Source organism: Falco peregrinus, chromosome 1, assembly GCF_023634155.1.
Source record: "Falco peregrinus isolate bFalPer1 chromosome 1, bFalPer1.pri, whole genome shotgun sequence".
Lineage (NCBI taxonomy): Eukaryota > Metazoa > Chordata > Aves > Falconiformes > Falconidae > Falco > Falco peregrinus.
The window spans coordinates 122941109-122963159 of record NC_073721.1 but is presented as its reverse complement, the minus strand read 5'-3'; the positions used below and the strand labels follow the sequence as shown (position 1 = coordinate 122963159).

Below are 22051 nucleotides of genomic sequence, written 5' to 3'. Positions count from 1 at the left end.
AACTTGAGTTTCATTCATATGGGACAGGCAAACAGTCTTGCTATAGCTGATCTCTTCTCTTTCTCGTGTGCTGTCCGATGTGTCTGCATTTTAGTTTTACTTCACACCAGGAGTGCTCTTAGAAGCAGATTTCCCAGTTGTCCCTTGTACTGTGCTTTATTTCATATCAAGGGGCTGTCTCAGAGTGCATGAACTGGGTTACTTTTGGCTGAAATGGAATGAGAGGATGCATTCCAGAAGCACACTGATGGGCTTTTAGTTTCCAGCATTAGGGTAGAATTTGTGAACATCAGGTTCTCTGCACCAAATTATTTTGCTCTGTGAATTCAGTCTTGCTAATGCAGACATGGCCCACTGATTTTTTCCTCTTGCGATGCATTTGGACATTTCCAAAGTCCAGTGGGGGAATGCAGCCAAGGGTGTCCCAGGATATGCTGGGGCAGATGTGCTTTACTGAGAAGCTATTGGAAACAGAGTAGAAGGTGCAGCTAGTGAGGGTGTAGGGCATGTTTAATTGTATATTTCTCAGGTCCTAGTGTGGATAGTGAAGCAGCAACAAGTGTTAGAATCCTCATTGCTTTGTTCTGCCACAGCTCACATGATGCTCTAAGACCATATCATATTGCTCCTGTGAACCACAACCTTCCTCTGCTCCAGTGGTTCTGCTGACTGGTGACTGCCAAAACCCTGGTGGCCTTTTTTGATTTAGTTCTCCTCTCTAGCTGTATCCCTGACACCATCAGTTCCTTCAGCTTTGTTTCTGGTAGCTCCCCACCATCCCTCACCCCCCTAAAATGAACTTTTACAATGCCTTGACAGTTGCTGGGGGTAGCCACACACCTAGGTAGTACTGTAATCTCCCTGAGAAAGCTGTATACCTTCTATGTCTTAAGTTCATATGTGATGGGATTTCCTCTTTAGCTTCATATGTGTTTACCTCTATAATGGTTAAGCATTGCATAGATAAAATGATGTATATAATTCTTATTTTGCAGTGGATATTATTTCATACTTATTTCCCCCCAGTTCCCAAAGAAAATATTGTAAGTCTAATAATTTATGTTTGAAAAATAATATAGACTCAGGAAAAATACCGGGTTTAGCAGTCTAGCTATAAGTTTGCCTGTGAAGAGCTGTAAAGTTTGATGGCATTTAATTCTTGAACGTAAGTTAAAGAGGGTTGATTCCAACAACATCTTGATCAGATGGGTTGTCCAGAAGTGATGCATAGCTTGTGGTCTGAAATGACCTGCATATTTCAAAGAGAAGATGGGTATGGCAGCTTTTCCACAGGACTTGGTCTTGGTTGGGAGCATTTTTAATTTATTTTTGATGGGCTGAGTGTTCTGTTCTGTTAGTATATCTGCACAGATATTTTTATGAGAATGTAAATTGTGTTGTAAGGGCTTCCAGAGCATAGCATGGGTGATTAACATCTTTATAACACTAAATAAACATACCCTATTGTGGCATTTTCTGTATGCTGTATATAATAATTTACAATAACTGTTAGATGCCATGGAACATTTATCACAAGACATTTGCAACAAATCACTGAGTAAAGCTCAAATTATAGAAGGAAATGTAATTGGTTGCAGGAAAGATATCTATCTTAGATACTTGAATGGCTGCAATTACTGCAGCATCTGCATGCCTCCCAAGATGTAATGTATTTATTTTGATAAGACTCTTAGGAAAAGAGAGAGAAATGCTCTTATTCCATCTTAAAGACAGGGAACTGAGGGACACAGCTATTCAGGGTATGTCAGTGTTGCAGGATGCTGTTTAATATAGGATCTCTGAGCTTGCTGCAGTATCAGAGCTGACTTAGGCTTGGTTGCATGCAACTACTTTTTGGGGTAATTTACCATTCTCCTTCCAAGGTGGAAGTTTGGTAAAAACAGCCTCTGTAAGGGTGTCATTAATCTGAAATACTGCCAAAATTAAAGTCAAGATGACTTTAAGATAAAGAACTGGTACATTCTATTTTTATTAAACAAACTCAAATTACATCTCAGATAGAGCATTGCCTTTAATTTAGTTTGTGACCGAGGAATGCATTTCAGCAATTCAGATGAAGGCTGGGGAAAAAGAAGTACCAAGCTGGATGTTGCTTTAATTTTTCTGCTTTACTTTGTGTGTAGAGTCCTGGGATGTGCACATTTCATTCAAATACTTGCACACCAGTGTGGGAACATTTGGCCAGCATAGCCTAGAAAGTAAAAATATAATCCAGACCTGGATTGGGAAGGGATCCATGTTTGCCTAGCAAAAGGAGCCATTTCATACATTTTATAATCACAATTGCATTTTGCTTAGTGCCTAATTCAACTCAGTGTTTTTCAGTACTGTATTCCAGATACCCGTAGTGGTGTGGAATTGTGTGCTTCATGGGCTCTCAGCTTCTTGCAACACTCTGAATATGTTTGTTTGACTGCAAGTGATGAAAGTACTGAGGTTTAGCAAGCTAGTGCTTACAGGGCAAGCCACCTAAGTGAGCATGTATATACTCCATTAATAGTGAACTGAAATGATTGGGCTTAATCCATTTCACCTAGCCTTGCAATTGCAAGATCAAGCACATCAAGTCTTGCAATTGCAAGATCATTGTAATTGTATGCATCACGATTCACAGGGTTCAGCCGATGTGTGTTATCTTACTGTTCACAATAGCTTGATCTCTTATGATCAAGTGAACATAACCAAATGTCTTGGAAAGAACAGCAAGACTGGGAAAGGAGAGTGAAGGAACATGTGGTCTCACAAAACATGTTTGCATTTGAAATAGTGTTCCTCAAAGTTGATTATAAAATGAAAATGAGAATATGGGGAAGCATGGATGGATTTAACAGCAGACCAGATGTTGACTTGAAAAATGATAACAAAAAGCAAAGTACATATCTTTGTGTGAAATCTGGAGAAATGTTTTTCCTTCAAGGAAGGCATCCATATAGATAAGGTTGCTCAAGTAATGTGATGTGACAGTTGCTATGTCAACTAGTGTTCCCTTTCACACATTTAAATTATTGAATAGCAGAGTAAATGTTCATAAAAGTAGCTCCTTATAACACGGTTATTTATCTTTCTGTTTTCCTCAAAGCTTTTATAAACTTTTCTGACCTTTACTGTGTGTCTTGTATGTGTCTGAACTATGTGCCAAACCTCTGTGCAGCTCCCATTAAAGTCAGCATTTGGCGCATTATGTCCCCTTTGTCTGACTCAGCTCCCCTTGTAGCTGCATGTTTCATGGGTATGTAATGGAGCAGTGGCTGCTTGCATTTGAAAGCAGAGTGAAGGGACTGAGGGAACAGACTGAATCCATCATAGAAGGAGTATGAAACTCCCATGCAAGTAAGTGCATAATATTTAATGAATTGAATCTGGTGCTATAAACAGGCATCTGCCCTTGCGTGTAATACTTGCTTCATTGTTAACCCAGTATACAAATTGTAATGCTTTTTGGCATATGCTTTAATAATTTATTTTAAATATAAGTTAGCTAAGCAGAATGTCCACCCTTAAAGCCAGTGGGAACTGGTGGAGGCTGAAGCAAAAAGGGAAGCTAACCTGTGTGCATCAGTGTGATTTGTATAACCTGAGGCTAAAACAGGTAAATCCTGTTAAAGTGATTTCACTTCCTTGTGTTTGAATTTGTCTCTCACTCATAGATGGTTTTAAAATTTTCTTTTGTTTGTCCCTAGTTGGGTAGCTTAGAAAACCAGTAGACAGCACGCTCTTTTAGGACTCAAGAGATGTGAACTCCATGCTGTTCCTTGCAACATAATTCCTATATAATAATTTATCTTTTTGTCTAAAAATAGGGATGCTAGCTGTCCTGTTGGAAGATAGTAAAGATAGTGGTGTTCTTGAGCAGTCCTGGAATTGTGGCCATGTACTTTCTTTAGTTGGATTTCACCACTGTATAGATAATAAAAGCTCTTTTTGCTGAAATATTTGCTGCTTGATGTGTTCGTGGTCATAAATTATCATATTTCTGTGATTATTCTAAAATGTGATGTGAACTCTTCAAATCTCGTCTATATGCTTTGAAATGACCCTGTGTTAAACCTTTTCTTTCTGAACAGGGCTTGGGAGCAATTTCAGTGTCACTGTTGCTACTTCAGTCTTTCTCTTGTAAATCTAACGGCAGGCAATGAATTCTGTAGATGAACACATAGAAGTAGGGTTTAAATACTTATTTCTGCATATGTGAAAAGTTCAGGAAGGATGGGAAGAAGTGGGGTGCAAGTTTTGTATAACATCCACACAAGGACTTGACTTACGTGTAGGTTGGTCATACACTTTTGCTTCAGGGCAAAGTGTATCTTTCTTACATGTATATGTCTGTCTTGTGGTGATAGAAACCTCTCTATATGATTTGAACTTCTGTGAATATTTATCTATGCAGAGATTTAGGAGTCTGTACTGTAAAGGTACAGGTATATAGAAATCCAATCACATAGGCAGCTGAAAAGCTATTTGATAAAGCACATATGAAAACTTTTGCGTTTGACTTGTGTGGGTACAAATACGGGCATGTATGCATGTGGACAGGGGAAAGTCTGAAAAAAACTTCAAAAATGTAACCTTTGAGTAGGTACTCCCTCTGTCCTAAATGCCACTCAAGTTACTGTGCTACTGAACAGGTGTTACGCAGGAAATGCTTTATTCATATGGCGCACAGGTTGTCACAGCAAAGTCACATCAATTCATGAGAAAAGTTACCTTTACTTGATGCCTTGTGCAGTACTGAAAATTGGATGTCAAGGGACGTGGAGATGAAATTGAAATACAATTGTTGTTCTGCTGTCTTGCAGCACATCAAACTGGAGTCAGCTGTGGGGAGAAGTAGATCTGAGGCTGCTTGTGGAGAGGTTCAGAACCAACTTTGTATTTATTTGCTGGTAACATGTTCCTTTGTCTTTTTCTTTTTTGTAGTTTTGGCAGTTTATTTGAACCAGTGTTGGTGGCCTGTTGAAGAAGTAGTCAAGACAGCTGATCCTTCTAGAGATGGGCTGATTTTGGTAAGGATGCTATTTTAAATAGTTGCCTTTATCCTGGAACTTCCCAGCTAGAACAATTGTATGTAGTTGTCTGTGGTCTCCTACAGCAAATGCTTTATAACCTGTGGGATTTGGGCTATGTGGTTCACCAAGTACTTCAGGTCTCCCGTTGCACAGTGACATGCGCATTAACCCTCTCCAAACAATTTTCTGCATGCAGTTTGATTAATCTGTGGGATTGATTTTGCTTTGGTTTTAGTTTACCCTTACTGCTTAATAAAGGAATAATCAGAAAAACTGAATGAACTACATTAGTAATAACTCTTCATGTCAGTGTTGCTTGACTGACTGATGGGAGATGTTACTACCGCTTGGAACAATGTCTTACTAGCTAGTTATGATTTCTTTTACAATTTCTTTTTTTGCCTTGGATAATGTTTATGCTGTGTTAATTTTATGAAATGGTTGTTATTTAACAGTTTCTATATCTGTAATCCTTTTCCCAAATAAATTATCTTAGTAGGATACAACTACTTTTTCATAATTTGAGAGATTTGGGTAGCCTATAGTCTCTTTTCAACTAAGAAGTCTGATGCCTATTGCATGTGAGCTTTTTGTTGCCATGACAATATTAAGTCAGTTCTGTTTCCTATCCAACCCTCTGTGTCCAGCTTTGGTCCTTAACGACTCTGTTCCTTTATCATCTTTCCCTAGTATCTGCTTAATTATTCACAGAATTAAGTAGGCTTTTTTGTGGGTAACTGAACTGGAGGGATTTTGAGATACAAATCCTTGCAAGATAGAACTTAGGAGCAGAAACACAGGCCTTCAGGCGTTCAAGCATCTGCTGAATCAACAGAGAATGAAAAAATATCTGAAAATAGACAACTTGCCCCTTCTAGCTCATTGCCAAGATGTAGGTTATCATTATTTGTAGAAACACATTTTCTTTTTCAGCATTCATATAAAGCATGTTGGCACTACTTTTAACCTTGATTATCAATACAATCTTGTTCCTTTATATTTCTTCATCTCCCTGTCTTGTTGGTTGTCTAGTAAGAAGCATGGCATAAAAACTAATTGTTCATGTTACACCTAGATTCTAAGCTGTTTGGGACAGCCTGTATTTATTCTGTTTTGTATAGTGTCTACCTCAGTAAGGTCCTGGCCCACTAAAGTTCTTTGATGCTGTGGCAAGACAGGTAGTAGGGGAGAGGTGACCAGGGTAGCACAGTGAATCCTGTCTTTGTTTCACATTTGGGTAGGATTAGATTGCCTTGATCCTGTTTCAAAATCTGTGACTAGTTCACTGTGACTACAGTCGAGATACTTCTTTTCCTGCTGCTTTAGAATTCCTCTCTGTGACAAGAAGATATATGTCAAGCTTTATAAATTGTTACTAAATTATTCTATGCCCTCTGGATATAGGGTGGAACACTGGGAGAAACTGTTTTTGCTATTCCATCTGAACCAGTTCATGAGGTATTTTCACCACATTAAGTGCACATGTTTACTGACCTCCTCATTCCCAGCCCCTTTTAATTTTAAAGCCTTTTATGAAACACAAAATACTATTCTCTGCTTCATTTTTCCTTGGTCTGTTTTTGTTTTTTCTCTAAGGTCCAGACATTTGGAGAAAGGATTGTCCTCTTTGTTCTGAACTACATTATTTTTGGAATGCTGGAAGGGAGTTCGGCTAATGATGCATTCTTTCTACCTCACTCTGCCACTGAGTGTGCCAAGATACTCTGGAGAAATGGCGAGGCTGTTGCATTTTACTCGGTCAAGATGAAAGGTAAGGTCATTTTAGAGACACGTTTCCATTGGTTCCTAATAGCTAGAAATGTAATCCTTTTGTTTATCTTTCAGTATAAATAACCCTGGCTCTCATTTACATTTTTATATCAAATCTCTCTCAGAATGAATCTGGGGAACAAACCTTCCCAGAATTTGGAATCCATCCATATTACTTTCATTTAAACACTATGGTTCCAAACTCTATTCTCAGTTACACTGAGTGATCTGAGGTACTAGCTTATTCCAATGAAATACGCTTTAATGCAGCCAAACAGAAGGTTGTACATCTAGGAACAAAGAATGTAGGGCCTACCCACAGAAAGGAGGGCTGCATCCTGGAAAGAATGATATCTGAAGAAAGGAGTACAGTTCACAGTGGAAAACCAGTGTATCAGGAATGGATGGTGTCAAAAAGTAGCAATGTCCTTGGATGCATAAGGGGCAGTGGCTGGGATGTGTAAAGGAAGGTGGTGTATGCACTAGTTCCATCCTGGAATGCTTTGTTCAGTTGTGGTACTCCCAGTTTAAAGGATGTTTAATTGATTTAATCATTAATTGATGAACTAGCGTAGAAAAGAAACAAAATGCATTTGATTTTTAGGGATACTTGCACCGGTATAAGCTTTAGTGAAAGTCTTTTATCAAATAGCGTTTGTTTTAATGCAGGTACATTGCTATTAACTCTAAGTCTAGAGTGGAAAATGTTTCATTAGAATAACTCCAGGTATGCAGCTGAGTATGTATCCCCATGTAGGAGCTGGTTACCCGTCTGTGTTTAAGATTCATGGGTGTCACCTTGATACCATCAGCTTAAACCTAAAGAAGTTGGTATCTTTGGAGATAAATGTATTGTTCAATCAGCAATCAGTAGCTATCTGTCCAAAAGAGGAGAGTAAGAAACAGCTGGACACCTGTACAAATATGGATTGCTTTGGATTCCAGAGGACAGTCTGAAGGTGCCTTGTCTGATGGAGTCTCAAAGGCCAGCAACAATAAGAGATGCTCTACTCTTACTCTGCCTTGGGATGTGCAAAATACTTAGACTGAGGTGTAGCTTGTACACCACTGTGCAGGTACAGCACTACCGTAGTATCAGTGATGACTTAAGTCACAGGCTATGATAAAGGAATCTTGTATGTATCTGTGAATATGCTGATTAACTGGTTTGTAATTGGCAAACACTTCAATTGCCATAGTACATTTTCCTTTAAGTCCATAAATATTTCTGAGCAAAGCTTTTGGAAAGAAACACTTGTATAGGCTGTAATGATTCATGCTCCAGTAAAATAAATTTGCACAGTAGTCTGTTATGGGTGGAGTATTAGCCAAGTTGAAACCATTTCTGAGTAAGCTGAGAGTCACAGTTTGGTTTTAAACCAGGTCCACATAAAATACAAATTCTTCAAGTCCAGCTTTGTCAGCATCTGTCTTTTGTTGCCAGTGTGTTTTGTTTTTTTTTCTCTGGGCAGCTATATTTGTTAGGTTTTGGCCTGTTTCACAAATTACTGCAGTCTTTTGCCAAAGCCTTTTCGGGAAGCTTGAAACCAATTGGTTTTGCCCCTTTTTGCTATTTGCTGTATGCATTTAGAAAATAATTCCGCTTTCTGAAGTTCTGTGATTTCAATTTCATACCAGCCATGCTCTGGCTGATCCTATTCTCTCTACTTTCTAGAAGAGCCATGGATTTATTAGGTCCAAAACAGGCTAAGATAAATATACTGTCTTAGAAGTTGTATTTCACATGGTTGTTTTAGATATTATCTTTTTAACTTGTCCTTTTTTTTTATTATAATGTAAGATCTTTTTCCTTTTACTGTCCTGGTCAGAACATTTAGTAGGGGCAGCTTTAAGTGCAGGACTTCATGTTGTGCTGGACCTCTGTTACAGCTTCTGGTCTGACAAAGAAATTTTTTTCCTGTGTGCCCACCATGTGATTCTGGTTCCCTTTATTTCCATACTCTGCAATTACCTGGCCATTCTTTATAGTTATATTTCCTTCATTAGGTAATTGAGACTCTCATGCTGATGTTATATTCAACTGTATTTCTCATCTGTGAATTTTCCATTACCTACAGTATGACAAAAAACATGCATCAGTGGAGTCAAAAAAGCCAGAACAGAGCTGTAGAGCATGGCTCTTTCAAACCTAAGTCATCTGCGTGAATCATAGAATTGGTGACCAAGGAGGAGGGAGTCTGTTCTGTCTTTGCTACAGATTTAGTATGCTGCTATGCAAACCAAATTTTCAATGTACTTCAGTGACTCCAATTAACTGTCTTGGCAATATTGTAAAGTCATTTCCATGTGCCAGTTCCTAGGTGGCCTGTGCAAAGTGAACTTGGTAATTTTGGTCCAGTTCCACACATCCATCCATCTTATAAACATCCTTAACTGGATCTCTTTTGATAGTCTAGCTGAAGAGGGACAGATGGTCTTGAGCACCCGCCTTGCTCAGAGACACAGTAACTGCAAGTCAAGGTTTTGAGACAAGTTGGCAACTACTGACACTGGCCGTCCTGCACCTGTTGTGTAGATAAACAGAAGACTCATTCTTCAAGGCTATCGCTTTTCGTGAGCATTAAACACCTTTATTAAAACAAAATTTATTCATGACTACACAGATCATCAACCTAGCTTCTCTGGTATGTGCCTATTCCTGTCCAATGACAGGCATGCAGCATTTACCACTGGGTGTACTAAAGATTGATGAGACGTACTAAGCCACTAATGAGGCTGATAAGACACTTTGTCACGTGCCAAGATAAATGTCTCCAATTTTATCGATGTCAGCAGCTTCCATATTAGACAGCTGAGGAGTTAGACCTCACCAAATGTAACTACTTAAAGGTACAATGGGAAATGATATTTCCCTGTCCCAGTGCATTTCTTTGCAGACAGCAACATGAAAATGAAATATTTTGCAGCAAGCCTTCATATAGATTCTTTGGTTTTGAGATCTGTTTTATATTCTTTTAATTATTTCTTTCAGATTTTTTTTTCTTGGCATGCCCTAAATCTGTGTGAAAACCTCAGAAAGAATGTGTTTTGTGTAGTGATGTAGGATTAATGACCATGGTTACTGACACTATTTTTTTTTGTGTAATGAGACCATATAACTCCCTGAAAGTTTTTTATTTTTTATTTACTGAGGACTAGTAATTACTGAAAATGGGCTTTTACCACCTTCACATAAATGTCAGGAGAATGTAGAAGATTCATAACACAAATAAATCAGTAAGGAAGTTGGAGGATACCATGAGCCAGGAGTGTCTTAGTCCCTTCAAGAACAAAACAGAACAAACCCCCTTTTTTATGTACAGCTTTTTTCCTACTATTATGTATTACTGTTTCTATAACACAGAGGAGCTGCCCAGTTGCAGACCAAGCTGCCTGCGGTACAAAAAGCAAAGGAGTCAGGTTGTCAAAGCTTGTCCCTTCCCAGGCTCGCAAGCTTGCTGTGTCCCTTTTGTCAAACCTTAGTAGTAAAACTGTGGAGAAAAATGGTGTTCTCTGTGATGTGAGTCAAACCAGCCTTAAAAAATTTGGTCCTCTGAGAAGACTGTAAAACATGCAGTTGAATCAAGAGTAAATGCATTGTTGGCTTACCATTCATTCCTCAGAGATGCTCCACAAATCACAGTTTGGGAACACCTGACTGCAGAAACTCTAAGATGATACAAAGTAGGCAGCAAAGCAACCCTGGCCCAGTCTCTGTTTTTTCCTACCCCAAAGCCTTAGAGATGGTCTTTGGAAGTGGCTACCAAAGCTAACAACTTTCTTCATACATGTCTTCACAAATTTCTTTTAATACTTTGGTGGCCCAGGTGGTATTCTCTAGAAATAGATCCCTAAAAAGAAAATAGAGTATTTTTTTTTTCACTGATTACATACATTTCTTTTAGGGGGGGGAAAAATGAAATCAAAATTAAAGTTAACCTGACAATTAGCTGAAATCTTGTTGGATAATTGCTTTTGTCTCCCTCTGTTTTCTAGCAATAATATTTTTAATGTGCATTTCTGAGACAGACTGAAGGTCCTGGCTGTAATAAAAATTAAATGACTACATACCAGTCAAGACATGAATTAATTTAATTTTATTGAAGCCAGAACCTTTGTTCCCCTTCTCACATACAAACTCACACAATGGGTTGACCTTGAGTTCTATTCAGCAGAAATATTCCCCACCCTTTACACAAGCACTCAGCTTGCTTAAGGCCTGTCCAAACATGTGTGTGCCAAGCCAACTTGTTCAGCAGGGAAATAGTCAGTATGCACAACCTTGTTTTGTTTGGGTCTGTTGGATGTGGGGACTGGATTGGGTTTTTTCTAGTTTGTGGCTCTTTGGGAATGCTAATGGCTGTCTGCTTTCCTGCCCTTGTAATATCTGTTTACCATTTTGCTGGCTCATAAGTTGGTCGTTTGGCACCCGTGACCTAACCAAACAGATCAAAGGCTTTCAAAGGGCAGACTGTATGAATACTTCCATCTTCATTGCCAATGCCCTTATTTTCCCTGTCTCCTCCCTCACCCCAAAACTTAGTCTATTTGTGTGATTCAACAATGAAACAAACCTCTGAACCAAATGTTTGAGAACCTAGTGGTCACCTCTAGGCCACCATTAGCTTACGGTAACCTCTGTGCCATTGGATGGGAACTAGAGACAAAGTGGCCTTTGTTCCAAAGGTTGGATGGTTTATTTTATTTCAAATGGCTGTGGGTTATGACTCTTCTAATATGTTTCCCAGAGACAAGGTGAAGAATGGCTTCATGGTTTCTTTATTTACAGTGCCTTTAGACATTGCAAGTTTTTGTCCTCAACACAAAATTAGGAGCGCAGACATAAATCACTCAGCTCCTGGGATTGCTGCACCGCAGTCTCATCAGGATTTATAGGAGACAGACTATATGAGATAATAATAAACTTATAAGGACCCTTAGAACATGCCGGAATTCTTAAAGCTGTTGACTTCATGAGGAAGAGTTTGTCCCTTTCTTAGAATGTATGGTGCAATACTGCTGGAATCCAACATCTCTGTTGGGCTGGCAGCTAACAATGGGACTGGGGATATACTCAATTTTTTGGCTCATGAAAAAAGAGTGACTACTCATCATGTGTTACAAATATTGAAAGGTTATAAACGCCACCACAAACCATCCTTTTCCAACAATGTGCTTGAACATGTGTTTGAAGTTAAGCATGCACTTTGATTAAGAGGGGTGGACCAAGCCTGGATGTGAATGGATTGGTTATGTAGCTACGTACTCTTGTTGTATGGCTGCGTATGTATGATGGTGGATTCTTGCTAAATGAAGAGCTACAGCCTTGACAAATCAGGGTCTAGAATTAAATATAGTCATGCATCCTTTGCTGAATCGGCATCCTAGAAAAGAAGTACTCAGTCAGGCCTGGTGACTATCAGCAAAAGGTGCTAAACACCAACTCAAGGAAGAGAAGTAGACCTTAGTTTAAGATAGCTATGGGGATGTGATAAAGAAAAAAGGGATCTATTAAGTAAAAAGTTTATACTGGCATTTAGGAACAGCCATTCAATAGGAGATCTGTGACTTAATGAAGTGATGGAAGTTTCATGTCTCAAGACACTGAAAACTAGATTGAGTGGTACACTTGTAAGTGGTAAGAAAGAAAACTGAGGTGGTCTTGGTGAGATTTAAGCAACAAAGTAAGAAAATGTAAATTTTTTTGTTACAAAGGCATGATACCCGTTTCTGTTTAAACTGCCATGGACCCAGATAGAAGCAGTGTAAAATCTTTGTAAATATATTTTTTTCAAGTGAAAATAAATCAGTGAGATGTTTCTGTGGTGACCTTATCCTGTATGTAGGTAATTGGTGAACTGATGTTGGTCATTCATTTTAGGGTTGAATGGCTTAGGCTGTCAAGTAGTTTGAGGTTCTGTTTTTATGGTATTCTGCAATCAATGGAGGTTGAACAGTGAATTGCTAATGTATCTCTGCAATAGGACCCAAAGTTCTTTAGGGTGAACATTAAAATTGTGGACCCTGAATGTCTGTCTTTAATCTACTTTCTCTTGACTCCAGTTTGAGTTTACTATACATGATTGCAAAATAAATCCCTTGGTTCTAATTGGTTTTGACAGTTTTCGCTGAGAACTGAGTTTTAATAGTTTGGAGGCTTATACTGGACTCTGTATTTTGTCCCAATGTAGAGCATTATGTCATGTCCCCATGATTTCAAGTGACTGACTTAATATGTTTATTAGCAAGGACTGTCCTTGAGTGAAAACCCTAGTTTAACACTGAAAGTAGTAATTCAGGTGATGGACTAGAAGCACATGCATGTGTGATAAATTACTACTTGGTAGAAATCAAGTGACTTACAAAGGAGCACTTACAGTACTTTTTTACAATGCACCACTCAGTTGTTTATGGCTTTGTACCCAAATGCCTTGATTAGTGTCTGTACTCATCTTCCTACAGAGATGTGACTTTTGTGTGCTGCAGTGTAAGGTTGAACCTAAGCTGCTGCTGTGAGTTTAGCTGTCACTTGGATTCTACTTGCTGCTTTCTCAGACATGATTCTTCCTCTTTGGAAAGTCATTTGCCTTCCTGTTATGTCCTGGGTTGTTGGGGCTGCCTGGCCCCTGCTCTGTTTTCTGAAGGAGGCGAGTGATGGACTTCCCTTCTGGCCTGGAGTCACTGTGCGCATGAGCAGTTAGGGGTCTGTTTCCAGTTTCAGGTGGAGCAACCTCAATGCTTATTGTGTGGTTCTTTTACCAACAAAGGCTTGAAGACGACTCCTGGGTATGTGCTGACAGTTAACTGAAAGAGAGAAATATTCTTTTGCACGGAATTTAGTCAACTAGGACTGGATCAAAGACTGAATATGCAGTAAAGGGGTTGTATAACATTCTGACCCCTAAAAGTCAGAAAGAGATGTACATGATGGGGCTAGTCAAATTTCATACTTTAGGAGTATTATTATACCATTTGGGAAGACACAACAGCAATGTATGCAGAGGCCAAAAAGAGCCTCTCTTCCCTCCCTGCGGTCACTATAGCTTAAACAGTATTAGGAGTTTTTTCTGGAGGCCTTCTCCACTGTCCAGCTGCATCAGGCAGGATGGACCTTCTGAGCATTTAGATCATGCTGCATTGTGTGGTTCAGTGTATTTCATAAAAAGAGGGTTTGGGATGATTTACCAGAATAGCAAAAAGCTTAAGGAATATACTGAGTTTACATTCAGAATATTTATACCTCTTGGGCTGCAGCCCAGTTACATCTTTTTGGTGAACTTTCTTCTGTACGTTAGCTGTGTACCTAGATAGTCTGATTATGAAGAATCAGTCTGGAAAATACTAGGGTGAGACCTGTCAACCACGTGTTAAGCAGGCCTCTCAGTTTGATGGCACAAATCTTCCTCTTGGAAAGTGTTCTACTGTCTATGCAAATATACTTCAGTTAGGGTCCTCGTAGCCTCTGGAAAAGTATCAGAGCAATATTTGTGGCTAGAATCACACAGCAGTTAGTGTAGCAATACAGATTTTGATTTCAAATTCATGTGTTTTTTACTGCCTGCTTTCAGGGAGCCTATGTCATGGTACAACCCATCATTGTTACTTGCTGCCGGTTTTGGATACTATTTTTGTCCGGAGAAGGTACAGAAGAGGTGGCCTAGGGATGAAAATGCTGCATGATTTCTGTCAGTCTTTCGTGGCTGAGGATGCCTTGGGGATCAGCTGCCCTATTTCTGCTGCCATGTATCAAGGTAAATCATTTGATGTGGAAATGTTAGGTAAGGGTCATGTATAATGTATAAATTTCAATATGGTCTTGGGCAGGATTTTCTTAACTGTGTAAGAGTTCAGTGCACTTGTCTGAACTGAACTGAACTGTTGTTAGTGTGCAACTAGTTACTTTTCTTAAGACATCACGAATTTCCCGTAGGCCAATATTTGTGTAAAACAATGGGAAGCATAAAACTTATACTGCCTGTTTGACATTTTCATCTCACTTATCTCACTGTCTCTTAGAAATAGAACTGTGTCATTGCCCTAGACAGACGTACCCATTTTATTTGACACGAGGGAAAAGAATCGTAAGATGTTTGTCAAGCCTACACTGTGCACATAATGCTCTTGTAGATACTGCATTTATAAGAAATTAGATTTAATGAGCCATATACCTAGACTCTGCTCATTCATCTAGTCACATCAGTACTTGTTTTGTATTGACTGTCTTTGAACATTTGGTGCTTTTAAAAGATCACCGAGTAGTTATATATCTTCTCTGTGTTCAGGTTGAAGTTCTGGTTTTGCTAGTAAAATTTACACAAAATATCTGTGCTCACATTATTTATAAAACTGTTTTCTTCAGGAAAGCATTTTTTCCTAAAGTTGCTCTCTGTATGGTATACAGTCTTTACTATAATTTTCTGGGAGATGTTTCTCTTAACTTATGGCTTTACAGCCATTTCCTAGTAAGTGGCAACAACATTTTGACTGTATCTGTTCTTTCTCTTGGTCAGTATGTGCCATTGAATGCATACAAATGTACTCTAGGAGTTTCTTAGATACTGCTACTTCTAAATTCAGGAAGGAATAGTATTGACAACATTCTTTCTCTTCTCCCAGTAATGTTCATTTTTCCTACACCAGGCATTAATGATTCAGACACTATAGATGAGAAAGCTGCATTGTTCTTGTGTTAATGCTAGCCAATATACTGCAAGACTCTGCTTTCATCTCAATGAAGTTTAAAGCTAAGAGTGAATAAATTTCACTTGTATCGTGTTTTAATTAGATTTTCTGGGTCCTGCTTTTATACTAATGCTGTAAGTTAAATTTTGAGTATAGTGAAGTCACTGCCTGTTTTTAATTTCATTTGAACCACAATCTCATACTTTTAACAAACCTTTTAAGTGCAACCTTTTAGTCTAAATCTCTGTACTAAATACAGTTTTCACTAGTATCTTATTTAATGCACTACAGAGGCCTAAAAGGAAGTAAAAAGACATTTATCAGATATCTCTGTTTTGGTATATACGTTACTTTCAGTAGCTTCTATTGAAATGGTTACTATAGTTTGGATATCCTTGAATAAAATTAATGATGATCTGCTCATTACTGTAAGGCAAATGTTTACATACCAGAATTAGGGTTTTTGTTTCAATAACCCATTGTTAAAGTCAACGGAATGTTGAAGATAAATTACCCATTCTGTAGTATGATGAAATATAATGGACAGAAGAGAGCATGAAAATAATTCTGTTGTTTACAGATTGCTGTCAGAGTACAGTTGATGGAACTGATAGAATGGTGGTTAAGGAGTTTCAAAATGCCCTTTAAATTTTTTGAACTGTTTGTTCTACAACATATGCCTCCTCTTGGCTCTGCAGACATTCTAAAGAAACCTCTAAATAAGACAGATTTCAGTTTGACAACATAAGCAATCATAAATTTGATTGTTTATCCAAATTGTATTAGCATTAAGTGTGTACTGACAATGGTAGGAGTCTGTGGGTATATGGTTTCTAAAGGCAATTGTACATCTGATACAGGTACCCCTATTACTCCTCTGTCAGCTCTTCCTGTTTTCCACACCCAAAGAAGTAAGTGAACTTCAGCGATGGAGTACAGGGTAGAAGTAGTAAAATGGAGGGTGTTATTGGTCCAAGAACAAACCGATACAAAGCTTTTGTTTATAAATAGAAATTAGAGTAGCATTCTTAATGGTTAAAGCTGGAAGATACTGAAACACCTTTCATCGCAGAGTGGTGAGGGTGAAAAAACCTGCATTTCTGTTCGTCTAAAACCTAAGTGCCTGGAGACAGTTCTGTGATGCAATGCCAGAAGAAGGTGGATCAGTAAGTAATTTCAAGCCCTGTATTTCTGTGCTCACAAGGAAGCAATCTAGACTGAAGCAGATGGACAGGATTCACTTGTGCCTGTTTAGGTTGTTTCCACATAGACTTCTCCTAAAAACCCCAGCTAAAAGAAAGAAAAGGAAGGTGAGAAGAGAGAAGAAAAGATTTCCAAAGGAACTAATGAAAGTAGGTCTGAGAGCATTTCTGGGGTAGAATACACTCCCTCTTCAACTGTACTTTCCACTCATTCATGCTTTTACCCCTTTGTTTCTCCTATTCAGTTTGCCAGAAATTCTTGCAGACTTATCCTGAGGAGCAGAAGCGACTGTGGGAGGTGGAAGCACCAGGAGATTGGAGCCAACGAGTGAATATCTGGTTAAAAATTCAGATGGAGTCATCCCCTTCAGGAAGTGAGTAAAAATAAACAGTGTGAAATTGGCCATGTTAGTTATATAAAGATAAGAAAGAAAATCAAGGGTTAGGTAGCGATAATAGATAGGTGGTTTCTCTGTTGTTTGCACATGGCGGAACTACTGAGTGTGCAGTCTAGTTCACTGGTCTTTTCCCAGTAAACAGGACAATTCTTACAAATTTTGAAGTAATGAAATTGAACTACAGAGCATCTGAGAGGTACTGAACAAAGCACAGTCTTGGCATAAAGTGGCTGTAACTCCCATTGCAGTGCACTTACAGCAGGGTAGATGTTAGCCCAAAAAATTCCTGTTGCACAACACAATGTGTGGGTTATAGAGAGGGGTTTGTTTCTCCGAAATTGCTACAAAGAAGAAATTTGTATGGCCACCAGGCAATGTGTTTAATTACCTTCAATTTTCTGCCAATACCACTCTCGGATGGAAACACAAACATTTTCATTATGGCTTTTCGAAGATTCCAAGTACTCTTCTACAGGGTAATTCCTTCATGCTGGGAGAATTTTTTGCCTACTTCACAAAAGATAGTGACAGAGTGGGAAAACCATTTGACAGTTCATATGGGGATCTTGTTGATGTAATCTGTTCAGCTGACTCGGGCATCCAGACAGGCCCCTCTGCTGCATGCACACAAGCTGTGATAAACACTAGGCTCCAAAAGAAGGGCACACATTGTCTCTTTCTGGAAGTGCAGCAAGGAGTGCTGCAGAGCAAATTGCTCCCATGCCTTCCCACATCTATCCTGCTTTGTATTGGCATGGGGACCTTCAGTTGAGACATTGCGTTTCATCTTGTCTGCAGCACCCCACAGGAGAGTTAAGTCAGAATTTAGCCCTAGGCTGGGCTCCTCTGAAGCCATTATATTTATGTTCCTTCATGCTTTAAACCAACAAAAACTGGTGTTGCTCTTTCCTTTTAATCCATCTTGCTAAGTTCAGTTTATTAATGGCAGTTGAAGAGAGCTATGATCAGATCAGCAAAGAGAAAGCAGCTCCTGGAGGACAGTATACTTTCTTTTTTTCTTTCTTCTTTTTGCTGTCTTCTACAAAAACAAATAAACAAACAAAGAGAAATGAGCCAAAACATGGGCAAATATAATTCCACCAGAGTGGCTGTCAGTAAAAAATAGGTGTAAGGCCTGGAGCTGCCTTAGCCAGTTATGCACGTAAATGAGATATATCTACAAAAAGAGGAAGGAGGGAAAGTATAAACCAGAAATGGGGGTGGGGTGGGGAGAGGTATGTTGTATATATATTTATATGGATCGTGAATTACAATGTGATCTTTATAGTGGAAGGGAGCAGAAGCAAGTGAATTTGGCACTAAAATATGTAATAAAAATCTGTGTTTTAAATTATATTCTCCACTCTGGTGCACAGCTCACTGGGCATCACTTTCCTTTACACTGAATGTGCTGAACAGGCTTTATTTCATCTATCTTCAGTGGAAAATCAACCCACTGTATAAACAGTATTTAAACCAGTGTGTAATACGTTTACTATATATGTTTTACATATGAAATCTACTTGTGTTCTTCTTGTGCTTGTATTATCACAGTACCGTGCATATTATGCACCCAGGAAAATACCAAGGGAGAGTACGGGACAGAGAATGCCTGCTAAAACTAGGGGAGAGTTTCCCTGGTTTTGCTTTGTCCTAAAGGCAGGATTACTCCTGCGTAGCTCTGTCTGATAGCTGGTGAGGAAATAACAAGAGAATTTTCCAGGGCTTCATGCTGTCTCTTAATAGTAGATAAAGCAGAAGCATTTTCTGTGTGCAGGAATACTTTGTCATCTGACCTAGTGTGCTGCTTGTGCTTCCAGAGTTGTGGTATAGGGATGCAGAGAGGAAAGTGAGGTGGCATAGAATAGAAGCTACTGAGTTATATGCTTATGTGTTCCATACATGCACAGTCCTTTAGATCTTCTGCAAGTTTGCAGATGACACCAGGCTAAATGGTGCGGTTGACATACCTGAGGGATCTGGATAAGCTTAAGAAGAGGGCCTGTATGAGCCTCATGAGGTTCAAGAAGGCCAAGCGCAAGGTCCTGCGCTTGGGCTGGGGCAATGGCCTGTATCAATACAGGCAGGGGATGAAGGGACTGAGAGCAGCCCTGCTGAGAAGGGCTTGAGGATACTGGTGAATGAAAAGCTGGTCATGAGCCAGGGCCATGCCCAGAAGGCCAGCCATATCCTGGACTACTTCAAAAGAGTGTTGGTCAAAGGAGGTGATTCTTCCCCTCTACTCTGCGCTAGTGAGGCTCTGCCTGGAATACCACATTCAGCTCTGGGGCCCTCAACATAAGAAGGACATGGACCTGTTGGAGCGATTCCAGAGGAGGCCACAAAAATGATCAGAGGGTTGGAGCACCTCTCCTATAACAAAAAGCTGAGAGAGTTGGGGTTGTCCAGCCTGGAGAAGACAAGGCTCTGGGGAGACCTTATTGTGGCCTTTCAGTACTTAAATGTGGCCGATAAGAATGATGGGAACAAATCCTGTAGCAGGGCCTGTTGCAATAGAACAAGGAATAATGGTTTTAAACTAAGAGAGGGTAGATTTAGACTAGATATAAGGGAAAAAAAATTACAGTTAGGGTGGTGAAACATTGGAACAGGTTGCCCAGATAGGTGGTAGATGCCCCATTCCTGGAAACATTCAAGGTCAGGTTGGACAAGGCTCTGAGCAACCTGATCTAGTTGAAAATTTCCCTGCTCATGGCAGGAGGGTTGGACTAGATGACCTTTAAAGGTCCCTTCCAACCCAAACTATTCTATGATTCTATGATTCTATCTTTAGGGGGTCACTTGGGAACATAGTGCTTCATTCCTACTTGCTCTGTTATGTAGAAAGCAAAACACAATGTAATTCAATATTGTCAGCTCCAATCTGGATCTATGGCAACAACCATGAAAACAGACGAGTCTTACTCTGCTCTGTTTCCTTAGATCTCCATTGACTTTTGCAATGCTATGCTTTGGAACAAAATTATTGAGAAGAAAAATTGAAAATTCTGATCATATTACATTTTTTCCCACCAGTACACAGGATTGAATATTATTAACGTTGTTGTAAGAATTCTGCAATCATAGATATTCCAAAAAAGGTTTCTATAACCCTGAGGTCAGAATTTTAAATTTTGCAAGGTTATGTGGCTGCATCTAGTGGCAGTACAGATAAACTGCAGCACTCTGTTTACTGCAACTGATAGTTCAATGTGGATGTGCACAGGTACATAGACATACATATACATACACGTATTTCTGCCTGCATGTATACATATATCTATAAAAAGAAAGCTCTTTAGCATGTTGTCACACAGAGCTGCAATAATTCATTCAAATTAATTCTTATTGTTTGAAAAATGGAGATATTTATTTACAGCAAATAGTCTCAGTAATAGGAACACAGTGATGTTTCTCTTCTGGGGTGAACTGGAGGAGCTGAAATCATTGAACATGATTTGATCCTAGTGGCTAAATCTACCAGGCAGTGGACTGAGGTGTTTAAAGTAGTTTAGTAATATACACAAAGCATGTAACTGTGAAGCTAATGCAAAAAATAAGCAGACTGAGCAAGAATTAAAATCAATTTCAAATGATTACTTATAATCCTGTATCTGAATTGGTCAGAGATCTGCATTTTCTGAAAGAGAGGAAGGGATATGGGTTTTTAGGATACGTATGCAATGGCTTTCTGAACAGAACTGTGATTTTTCCTGTGCCTGTACAGGGGCTTGAGTCTGACACCTTTAGAATGAGTAAGCCAAGCTCTTTACAGTCCTAATTACTTTATCTCGCTACTGAGCTGCAGATCTGACTATGGTTAGCTTTTTGCAGGACGAAGGCCTAAAACAGACTGAGAGGTTTGAATAAAGCTTAAACCTAGTTAGGGGTACATGTATGTGAGAAAACAAATCACAGTAATTAAGCTTTTTCAAGTAATAAAGAAAAAGGAGAGACGAGTGGAAGCAAAACAAAGAGCTGTAGGGGTTGTTTCCCCAGCACACTTTGGTTGCCACACAATTAAATCAGTTTGTTTTCTTCAGACATGGGTCTCCTGGGGGAACTATGACAGCACTGGCCCCTGTGGTGCACACTCTTGCGTTATGTGCTGTGGTCATGGCTGCGGAGCCCACCCAGCCAGATCAAGGCTCCGTGTATTCCCAGTTTTCTTTGTGCTGACACTTCTGGGAACTCAGGCAGAGCAGCAGGAATGAAGCTGTTCTATACAAGCAATGCAGCTAAGTTTCTTGCCTGGCATGTTTATGGTGGCCTTGGTTGACAGAGGCATTTTGTATTAGGATCAACACACTGTTTATGTTGTTTGTGTGTAATTTGGTGTTCCCTCTGTCTTGTTTCTAATTTCAGGGTGTTGAATACATTCCTGGTGATGCGCAAGTGGCAGGAGATGCCACAGAAAAATAAGATGACACAGCAGCAGCAAGGACTCTAAACTCACAGGATCCTGAACAAGAGGACTTGGAACAAGGTGCAGGCAATACTTAGCAATGCAAAGGATTCAGAAAATGAGCAGAGCAGACCCTGAGGGCTTAGCTGGAGACAAGGCCACCAAATAATTTAGAATTATGGCATAATTGCACTTTGAAAAATGAGAAAAATCTCAGTATAGTCTTAAGAATGTAATTGGCTGTTCATAATTTGTAACATTGGAGAGATTTCTTCAGGTAAGATACTTCTTTTTTTTTTGCAAGACACGTTCTCCATCTTGTGTTTTGTTTTAAATAAAGCTTTTCTTTGCTAATTGTCCTTTTCTTTTTCTTCTCACCAAGTAATTAAGTAGTAGTTGAGCCTAGTTATTTCCCTGCTCTGAAAATATTTTATTGGATTGCATGAGATGTCCAAAAGGGGATAATTGGAGGGCTTGTAGATACTGATATAAGAAGATATTTCTATGGAAACCAGATCTTGCATTATGGAAGAGAGATACCACAACACACATCGCTATCAGAATGAC

General features: G+C 39.2%; 1 protein-coding gene across 2 annotated transcripts in view; it reads left to right on the top strand.

Annotated features, from left to right (window-relative positions):
- FAM169BP (Protein FAM169B) overlaps positions 1 to 21838 on the top strand; it is a 40283-nt gene extending 18445 nt beyond the window's left edge. For both annotated transcript variants that reach the window (XM_055814267.1, XM_027793972.2), the window contains exons 4-8: positions 4939 to 5024; positions 6624 to 6798; positions 14366 to 14548; positions 16927 to 17055; positions 21445 to 21838. In XM_055814267.1, coding sequence (XP_055670242.1) covers positions 4939 to 5024; positions 6624 to 6798; positions 14366 to 14548; positions 16927 to 17055; positions 21445 to 21452 — 581 coding nt within the window. In that variant the 3' untranslated portion in view covers positions 21453 to 21838. The remainder of the gene's footprint in view (positions 1 to 4938; positions 5025 to 6623; positions 6799 to 14365; positions 14549 to 16926; positions 17056 to 21444) is intronic.
- Positions 21839 to 22051: the final 213 nt, after the last annotated feature.